Genomic DNA, 11,146 nt, shown 5'->3' with positions numbered 1-11,146 from the left:
TCAGCATATTCCAAAATTTGATACATAAGGAATGAAAATAATTAATTAAATCCCATCCCGTACGTATCAGAGTCCTAGACATTGAGCCACCACCTACTACTCAGGATCACCTGCAAGTTATCCATAGGAAGGGCAACATTTTCAAGCAGAAGGGGTGAGATTCACAACAATAAATATAGATATAAAATTCATCATTTCAATCTAACACCCTAATATCATCAACATTTCAATATATATATATATATATATATATATATATATGTTTCATGAATCAACAACATCATCACTATGGCAAATGCAACCAACAACAACGACTCATGCAATTACAGGACAACACCAATAAGACTCCTGAACAAATGCAACTATGCATGTGGTACCATATTCAGGGCCGAAGCCCTCACCGCTAATTGAACGGTTAAAGCATTCATCGAGACATAAGTCCTCACCGCTTTGAACAACAAAGTGTTCCAGGACATGAGTCCTCCCGCATTGAACGACAAGGCGTTCCAGGGCAAGAGCCCTCCCGCTTTATATGCTTATGCAATGGACTCCACTTGTGTATATCTACATACAACTTATCAATGCATATATATATATATATATATATATGACTTACAACTCCGCAATTTAAACAACATGTATGATTTAAGAAATATAACATACGTCACAGTCATCAACAGATCATCATAATCAATCCAATAATCCCAGAAAATATACAGTTGATCATAATCATACTCATACATCAAGTTCACTCAACATCATTCAATTAAATAACAAACGACTCTGAAACTGGACTACTCGCCTCGCGAGTACATCTACTCGCTATGGTGAACTCATGAAAATGGGTCACTCGCTATGGCGAGTTCAAGGTGAACTGGAAAAGGCTGCTCTCGGGAGTTTTGACATTTTTCTCACTAAAACTTCAATTTTATGCTCCCTATTCATCTTTTTAATCTGAAAATTGTCCCAGTCCTCTCTAAAATCATCTAGGCACTTAAAACTAACCAAATTATACCTTATAACAACAACTCAAAAAGTCAGGTTTTCTCACAGGTACTCACCATGGCGAGTTGTCTTGCTCGCGAGGCGAGCTATGAAGTTGCTCACTCACTATGGCGAGCTAAGGCTACTCGCGAGGCGAGCGATGAACATCAGTACGGGCAGAATGCAGGTTTTGCCCCCAAATCCCAATTTTCTCAATGAAAATCACTCCCCAAATCAGTTTACAGATGTGAAATGACATACTGTATGCACTCAAAACCTATCTCTAACATCAAAACAGGGTTCCTACCCTCAATTCACCCAAAATCAAAGGAATCCAAAACCTAACCCAATTCCCAATTTCTACCATAAACCTGTTAAATCCAAAAATTAGAATTAAACATTTACACTTCTAAAGTAAACCTCACCCTTACCTTAATTTTGCAGAAAGAAAAGCTCTCAAGATCAAAATCTCCCTTCTTGGTTCTCCTCTTGGCTTTCTCTGGTTTTCTCCCAAACTACTTGTACGTAAAACTGTTTCTCTAGCTTCTCTTTCTATTTCCTAACTCATATTCTTAACTCCCCTTAATTTCACTTAACTCCCCCTTAATTCTATTAATTATAACATAACTCCCCACACTCCAAAATAACTCTATTTCTCATATTATTCTAATTACATTAAAATAAACTATATAATAAAATATAACACACCACATAAACCACAAATATTATGTAAAATCATATAAAAGACTCTAAATAAATCAAAAATAAATAAAATAACGACTAGGGCGTTACAACCCTCCCCAACATAGAGAATTTCGTCCTCGAAATCTTACCTCAAACAAACAACTCTGGATAAGACTCCCCCATCTTATTCTCCAGCTCCCAAGTCAAACTTTCACCGGTTACTCCACCCCAAACAACCTTCACTAGAGGTATATCCTTGCCTCTCAACTTCTTCACCTCACGGTCTTCAATTCTCAACGGTAAGGTCTCAATTGTAAGGTTGTCTCTAATATGCACATCACCTCTTGGAATAACATGCGAAGGATCCGCTACATACTTTCGAAGTTGCGATACATGAAACACATCATGCAAATTCGAAAGATGTGGTGGCAAACCCACTCTGTATGGCACTGTTCCAACCCTCTCAGATATCTGATACAGACCAATGAACTTTGGAGTCAACTTCTTAGACTTCAATGCATGTCCTACACCCGTCATAGGAGTAACTCTCAGAAATACATGATCTCCCTCTTGAAACTCAAGGGCCTTTCTACGCTTGTCATGATAACTCTTCTGTCGACTCTGCGACGCTTTCATCTTTTCTCTTATCATCTTGATTTTCTCCGTAGTCTGATGAACCAAATCCGGTCCCAACACAACACTCTCTCCTGACTCAAACCAGTATAAAGGAGTCCTGCACCTTCGACCATACAAAGCTTTGAACGGTGCCATACCAATACTCGAATGGTAACTGTTGTTGTATGTGAACTCTATCAACGGTAGGTGGCTATCCCAAGCTCCACCTTGCTCAAGTACACACACTCTCAGCAAATCCTCTAATGATTGGATCGTCCTCTCCGACTGACTATCTGTCTGCGGATGGTAAGCCGAACTCAACCTCAACTTCGAACCCAAGGCATCTTGCAAACTCTTCCAAAATCTATAAGTGAACCTCGGATCTCTATCCGACACAATACTCGACGTTACACCATGAAACTTCACAATATTATGAATGTAGATCTCCGCCAACTTAGCTACCGGATAACTGATATTAATTGGAATAAAGTGTGCCGACTTCGTCAATCTGTCGACAACCACCCAAATGGCATCATGCCCTCTCGGAGTGTTCGGTAAACTCGTCACAAAATCCATAGAAATGCTGTCCCATTTTCACTCCGGCACATCCAACGGTGTCAACAACCCTGCAGGCTTCTGATGTTCAACCTTAGACTTCTGACAAGTCAAACACGCATAGACAAACTGAGCAACATCACGTTTCAACCCAGACCACCAAAACAGCTTCTTCAAATCGTGATACATCTTTGTAGCTCCTGGATGAATACTTAAGCTACTCTTGTGACTTTTCTCTAAAATCAACTTTTTCAAATCATCATTATCAGGAATACAAATTCTTCCTCGGAACCTCAACACACCCTGATCATTAACCTTGAAGTCACTATCTTCAGTTTCATTACTAGCAATCATCAAATCAACAAACTTGACATCAACTTGTTGTGCTTCTCTGATATTGTTCAAGAAATCACTATTAATCTTCAGCATCCCCAACTATACACTCTGAGGTGTCAACTCACAGACAAGACTCAAGTCTCTAAACTGCTCTAGCAACTCAAACTCCTTTACCATCATAGTAGACATGTGCAACGTCTTCCTACTCAAGGCATCTGCAACCACATTTGCTTTACCCGGATGGTAATTCAAACCAAAATCATAATCCTTCAACAACTCAAGCCATCTCCTCTGCCTCATATTCAATTCTTTCTGATCAAATAAATATTTCAGGCTTTTATGATCACTAAATACTTCAAATCTGGAACTGTACAAATAATGCCTCCAAATTTTCAAAACAAAAACCACCGCAGCCAACTCCAAATCATGTGTAGGATAATTCTTTTCATGAATCCTCAAATGCCTAGAAGCATAAGCTACCACTTTACCATCTTGCATCAAAACACCGCCTAAGCTCAACTTGGACGCATCACAATAAACCACAAAAGGTTCTTCCGGCTTCGGTAAAATAAAAATAAGAGCAGTCGTCAATCTTCGCTTCAACTCATTGAAACTACTCTCATGCATCATCACTATGGCTAATGCAACCAACAACAACGACTCATGCAATGACATGACAACACAACTAAGACTCCTCAACAAATGCAACTATGCATGTGGTACCATATTCAGGGCCGAAGCCCTCACCGCTAATTGAACGGTTAAAGCATTCATTAGGACATAATTTCTCACCGCTTTGAACAACAAAGTGTTCCAGGACATGAGTCCTCCCGCTTTGAAGGACAAGGCGTTCCAGGGCAAGAGCCCTCCCGCTTTATATGCTTATGCAATGGACTCCGCAATTTAAACAACGTGTATGATTTAAGAAATATAACATACGTCACAGTCATCAACAGATCATCATAATCAATCCAATAATCCCAGAAAATATACAGTTGATCATAATCATACTCATACATCAAGTTCACTCAACATCATTCAATTAAATAACAAACAGCTCTGAAACTGGACTACTCGCCTCGCGAGTACATCTACTCGCTATGGCGAGTTCAAGGTGAACTGGAAAAGGCTGCACTCGGGAGTTTTGACATTTTTCTCACTAAAACTTCAAATTTAAACTCCCTATTCATCTTTTTAATCTGAAAATTTGTCCCAGTCATCTCTAAATCATCTAGGCACTTAAAACTAACCAAATTATACCTTATAACAACAACTCAAAAAGTCAGGTTTTCTCACAGGTACTCGCCATGGCGAGTTGTCTTGCTCACGAGGCGAGCTATGAAGTTGCTCACTCGCTATGGCGAGCTAAGGCTACTCGCGAGGCGAGCGATGAACATCAGTACGGGCAGAATGCAGGTTTTTCCCCAAAATCCCAATTTTCTCAATTTCACTCCCCAAATCAGTTTACATATGTGAAATGAAATACTGTATGCACTCAGAACCTATTTCTAACATCAAAACAGGGTTCCTACCCTCAATTCACCCAAAATCAAAGGAATCCAAAACCTAACTCAATTCCCAATTTCTACCATAAACCTATTAAATCCAAAAATCAGAATGAAACATTTACACTAATGAAGTTAACCTCACCCTTACCTTAATTTTGCAGAAAGAAAAGCTCTCAAGATCAAAATCTCCCTTCTTGGTTCTCCTCTTGGCTTTCTCGGGTTTTCTCCCAAACTGCTTGTACGTAAAACTGTTTCTCTGACTTCTCTTTCTATTTCCTAACTCCTATTCTTAACTCCCCTTAATTTCACTTAACTCCCCCTTAATTCTATTAATTATAACATAACTCCCCACACTCCAAAATAACTCTATTTCTCATATTATTCTAATTATATTAAAATAAACTATATAATAAAATATAACACACCACATAAAACACAAATATTATGTAAAATCATATAAAAGACTCTAAATAAATAAAAAATAAATAAAATAATGACTAGGGCGTTACAATGATCATGTGGATGTGGTGATAATGAATCTTATGATTTGATTGTGTATGGACATGTTTTCTTGATAATGCAAATGTTGTGGAGATGATCAATATATTTGGAAGTTGTCCTCTACATTGTGGTGAAAATTTTGGATTGATGTCGCATTATCGAGTCTTTGTTACATGTCTATGCATCATATTCGTGTTGAGATTTGATATGATGTTTTTGTTGCATCATTGGGCTCCGGCCTAGCAGAGATCATTTAGGGATCTAGTTTTGTGGACTTCAGTCTTGCAGAGATCCATTAGTGATCTAGATTGTGGGCTTCGGCCTTGCAGAGACCTTTGACGGTCTAGATAGAGGTGACGACCTTGAGGTGAATGGTACCACATGCATATATGTGTCGGGCTAGGTACCACATGCATGAGTCTTATTGGTGAAATGTGATTGATGATTGTGCATGAATAATTGTGATTTGATGATTTTTCATGACATATGTGATTGGTGATTAATTAATGTGAAATATTGGAAAGATGGTACATGTATATATATATATGTGAATATTATTATTGATCAAGTACATGATGTTTAAATTGAACTATTCATGTTAATTGTTATGTGGATTATGATGATGTAATACTTACCCCCAGTGGTTTTGACCGCCTACCTGTCTGTATGGATGGGTAGACGCTGTGCAGGATTAGTTGCTCTGGTGAGTTCTTTGTGCTTGGTGGATATCGGGAGCTATCTCCGGTATCGGTGTTAGTTGCATCTAGGCTGGCTCTGATCTAGGCGTCTGTTAGATTTATCTGTTTGGATTTTCATTTATGTTGGAGATTTACCCTTATGTTGGGATTTGGAGATTCATCTATGTTGATGTATTATTGATTCATGATATGTATGCTTGAAGTTCTCTGGTTTATATCCGATGCGACTGTTTAGATTTATATGCATGCATATTGAACTTGAATTTTGTATGATGACGTAGCGTCTATTTCTTGAATAAATGTATTATTCGCATGTTTTATTGCTTAAATAGAAATAGGGTGTTACAATGTGCACTTTCCAAGAAGCTGCTAGCTTCGACATATCATGTTAGTACTTAGCATATTGGAGATTACCAAGTCATTTAGCTTCGACAGAAGAACTTCAAATTGCTTTTGAAGAGACAAGATCAAAAGGTCGAAGACACGTGGGAGCATATCAAGATATGTGTCGAAGGCATTTAGTTTATGATTGTTTAACATTGGACTCAATTAGAGAGGATATTTCATGAACAATTTTACATGGGCCTATCTAAGATAAGTCTAAAAGAATTGGCGAGTGTGAGGAGAAAACTTTCTGAATCAATCGATGATTATCTCAATAGATTCAAATTGTTAAAGGTAAGATGTTTCACTCAAGTGCATGAGCATGAGTTAGTCGAAATGGCCGTTGGTGGCCTAGATTATTCCGTCTGAAAAAATTAGACACTCAACACTTGAGAGATATGGCCGAATTGGCCGATAGAGTTCGATATGTCGAATGACTCAGGGCTGAAAAAGCTAGAACTCATTCATTGATTTATGTGGGAAAGGGAAGTAATAGAAGAGGAAACACTAGAGGAGGGTGTAATTCCACCAACTGGGTGGATCATTGGTGAAAACCACTAAATTACCAAAGAAAAGAATCCATTAAATTCAACAAAGAAAATTTAGGCATAAGATCTTTTGGAGGAAATTGATTTTGGAAATTGATCAGTAATAAGGCCGATAGAGGTCAAAGATTGCTTTGCTTGGGACTACAATGAGATGCCAGGTCTAAGTAGAGAAATGGTGGGGTTAAAATTTCCAATTCGACCAGATAAAAAATCAATGAAGAAGTTACCAAGAAGGTTTGCGATAGAACTTATGTCAAGATCAAAGAAGAAATCGAAAGGCTTTTGAAAAGCAAGTTCATTAGAACAGCCAGGTATGTCGAATGGTTAGCAAATATTGTTCCTATCATTAAGAAAAATGGAACTCTTAGAGTCTGTATAGACTTTAGGGATTTAAACAATGATACACCTAAAGATGAATACTCAATGCCTGTAGCATAAATGCTAGTTGATTCAGCAGCAAGATTTGATTATTTGAGTATGGGAAGCAGCAACATAATTTGATCAAAAAGTAAAGCAAACACATTCCCAAACTTTAGGGAAGTTAACAACAGAATAGCGCTGAATCATTCAAGGAGGATCAAAACTAGGTCTTTATACCATGTTAACAATACATATACAAAATAAAGAGAGAATGGGAACAACAACGGAGGCGACAATTTTTATAGAAATCAATAACTTAACATTACAAAACGTTACTCGAGAATAGCATAGCCCATTAACTTTATTATCTAACACTAAAAACATTACAGGTACACCGCCAAAACTTTAATTTTTTTGTAAACCTCACACGGAATTCAAAGGATGATAAACAGAAGGAAACAATACAAGATCATCTTTTCTTCTCATTGTAACCCCAAATTCCTCTGTCATGTCCAATTCTTCACTTTTGATTCCACATGGAAGCTTCCAATCAAAATGATACAACAACATCGCAAGCGCCACCTCAACACTTCTCAAACCAAATATACTTCCTGGGCAAATTCTTCTTCCAGCACCAAAAGGAATGTACTCAAAATTATCCCCTTTAGAGTCAATAGTGCTGTCAGTGAATCTCTCTGGATAAAACCTCTCTGGTTCAGCCCAGTAGTTTGGATCTCTTGCAATTGCCCAAGCATTGACTATCACCTTACTCTTAAACGGTATGTTATAACCATTTATCTCACATGCTTTACCACATTCTCTTGGTAGCAAAAGAGGTCCTGGAGGGTGTAACCTAAGGGTTTCTTTGACAACTGATTTCAAATAATTGAGTTCGCTAATGTAATTTTCATCAACCCTTCCATTCAATTTAAAAACCTCTCTCACCTCAGCTTGTGCTTTCTTCATTATTCTTGGCTCCCTTATCATTTCTGCCATTGCCCAATCTATGGTGATTGCTGATGTATCACCTCCAGCACCAAAAATGTCCTAAAATGTAGCTATCAATAAGGTCAAAATAATATTAGGATGCTTAAATAAAAGAGATACTCATATAGTGATAGAAATATGATAGAATAATATATTTTTCAGAAGAAAGAAAACAAGAAATAAACATGCCCTTAAAAAGTCTAATCGTATATAGCATCTAATACTACAAAATACATAAATTATGTGGCAAATATTTCACAACAAAATACAAAAGATATTCATGTTTTAAATACATACTCATTTACAGTTTACCATAGTAAACAAGTTTATTTGCTTAGTTATATTTTGAAAGAGGTTAATTAATATGCTTACCATGATAATGGCTTTGATATTGTCTTTTGTTAAGGAAAAGTCCTTGTTGCTACCATCTTCATATTTCAAGAGAACGTCTACTAGATCTTCTTCGCCTTCATCATCTTTTAATCTTCCGTATCTTGCCTCTTTATGCTCATCGATGATGTTTCCAAGTATCTGAGCAGTTTGTCGATGAAGCCTCTCAATCTTAGGCCTCAAACGAGTAACATGCTGTAGCCATTTAGCAGAAGGAAACAGATCTCCCAAGTTAAAACCTCCTGCAATCTTTATTGTTTGTTTTACCACTGATATAAATTCTTCTTGGCCTTTGCATTTACTGCCAAAGGCTGCCCTCGAAACAATTGTGTATATTGAAGAAAATAAAGCTTCAGTGAGATTGATTGGTGATCCGTTCTCTGAAGCAATCAATTTGACAAGATTGGAGAGAACATCTTCTCTTATTGGTTGGTAGGAGTTGACCCTTTTTAGGCTTAATAGCTCTAATGTGCAAATTTTTCGTACTTGTCTATGATAATTACCGTAAGGAGCAAAAGTTATATTTGTTGAATTGTAAGCCAATATTTCTATAGCTAGGATTTGAGGCCTTGTTGCGAAGTTAATATCATGAGTTTTCATCACCTCCCGAGCGTACTCGGGGGATGAAATAACAATAGTTGAAATCTCTCCAAGTTGAAGATGCATCACAGGTCCATATTTTTTGGCCAAGTCACTTAATTTCCTATGGGGTAGAGAGCTTAGCAAATTGTGAATATTTCCTATAATAGGTAGCTTTCTAGGCCCTTTTGGAAGGTTAAATGTTGTGTCTGTTTTCTTGAGCTTCTTTCCTACTTTTTGTACAAGAAGGGCTAAGAGAACAAAGGAGAAAAACAATGACACGTAGAGGACTTGTAGAGCCATGGAAAAAGAAGAAAGTAGTATTATGAGCAAGATATGCAACACTTAAGATTTGCATACACATACACATATGCATATATACATACACATATGCATATACACCTAAGATATGCAATCAAGACATTATTGAGAGAAAGTATTACTTAGATATAAATACAAATAAAAAATATTTAGGTACACTGGTATAAATGGAAAAAATAAATGAATGATATTATTCACATCATTCAATTATTTTCTTTTTTAATGTTTTCTATTTATATTTGAGCTTAAACATATTTTATTTATGTTTGTGAGTAAGTATATATATCTCTCCATCATTGATATAGTTTAAATAAAGGGTTGAATCTGACATATTTTTATAGATCTAATGTTTCCCTCTTGGTGAATAAAAAATGAGTAAGTTTATATATCTCCATCATTGATATAGTTTAAATAAAGGGTTGAATCTGACATATTTTTATAGATCTAATGCTTCCCTCGTGGTGAATAAAAAATGCCGCTATCTTCTTTATAAATCAATACAAAAATGATTTGTGTCTAAAATATCCTTCACCCTCTAATTACTAAGTTGCCCCTAATTTTTGTAAGTTCCTCTTTCTCTTCTCTATTGCTGCAATCCTTCACCCTCCATGCGTTCTTTCTCCTCGCCTCCACTGCGATCTCTCTCTTCTCTGATAGGATAAAACCGCAAGTGTCCGGTTCTATCGAATTAGTAAAATAAGAGTATCGTTCCGACATGAAGTTGTTTAATTCAATTAACTTTTGTTGGTGATTAGAAGAGAATCAAGATGTAAAGTTGGGGTTTTCAAACGGTTGAAAAGATATAATAAAAGGAGTCTTGGGATCATTGGTTCATCTAACTGACAAGTCCTTCACAAACCAAACTTGTAAACTTATAATTAACCTTATGTTAGACCTAACTTCTAAAGACAGTTTCTCTTTTGTTCATCTAGCAACCAAGCCTATTTCGCTGACTTGATTACTATTAGATTTTGGTCCTAAGTTGGAACCAAGCCTATTTCGCTGACTTGATCACAATTTAGAATCCTTGAAGTTCGAAACTATATGTCTCAAAGATTGTAAGGACTATTTCGCCGACTTTACAATCTTTATCTAAATTCACTTGTTCGAATATCAAAGCTCCACTTTCGTTTTATGAATTGATATTTGAGATGATGGATTAACAATTATCAAACCCTCCACTTTCGTTTTCACAGTTTGATAATGGTTAATTCATGTTAAAGCGGTGAATTTAGATTAGAGATTAGGGTTACATAAGATTAAGGTTTAAAAGCTTGGTTTGATTAGGATTATGTCATTTAGACTTATCCAACAATCCCAAGACAAGAAGAAGTCTACTCACTCATGTTCATCGTAGACATGGAGAAGAAGAGAGAAAGCATAAAAGTAAATAACAAGAAAGTAAAAGAAAAGAAATTTTATTAGAAAGACAATTGTCACTTATTTAATTCCCAAGCAAAGATGAATATTTGTGATGGCTAGCTACTCTATTTATAGGTTACATTCGACTTAAAATCTAAGCAATTACATCACTAGAATGTTCCACAAGCAAAGGGCTTTATGGTGAAACTAAATAGAGTAGCTTAAAGTCTAAGCAAAAGCAACAAAAGCAATCCTGGGAGGTGGCACGACCGTGCCAAGCTTCTGACTTGCGGGAGATATATTTTTGTCTCCGAATCTTCGTATTTTTGCATCG

General features: G+C 36.6%; 1 protein-coding gene across 1 annotated transcript; it reads right to left on the bottom strand.

Annotated features, from left to right (window-relative positions):
* Positions 1-7,379: 7,379 nt before the first annotated feature.
* On the bottom strand, positions 7,380-9,571 carry LOC120577306 (cytochrome P450 71D11). The gene is made up of 2 exons (XM_039828449.1): positions 8,533-9,571; positions 7,380-8,220 (listed from the first exon to the last, which is right to left on the bottom strand). The coding sequence occupies exons 1-2, from the start codon at positions 9,430-9,432 to the stop codon at positions 7,597-7,599; spliced, it is 1,524 nt and encodes a 507-aa protein (XP_039684383.1). The 5' UTR covers positions 9,433-9,571; the 3' UTR covers positions 7,380-7,596.
* Between the last annotated feature and the right edge of the window lie 1,575 nt (positions 9,572-11,146).

This window comes from Medicago truncatula, chromosome 8, assembly GCF_003473485.1.
Source record: "Medicago truncatula cultivar Jemalong A17 chromosome 8, MtrunA17r5.0-ANR, whole genome shotgun sequence".
NCBI classification, from domain to species: domain Eukaryota; kingdom Viridiplantae; phylum Streptophyta; class Magnoliopsida; order Fabales; family Fabaceae; genus Medicago; species Medicago truncatula.
The sequence above is the reverse complement of the archived record's forward strand: the minus strand, read 5'-3'. Positions and strand labels throughout refer to the sequence as shown.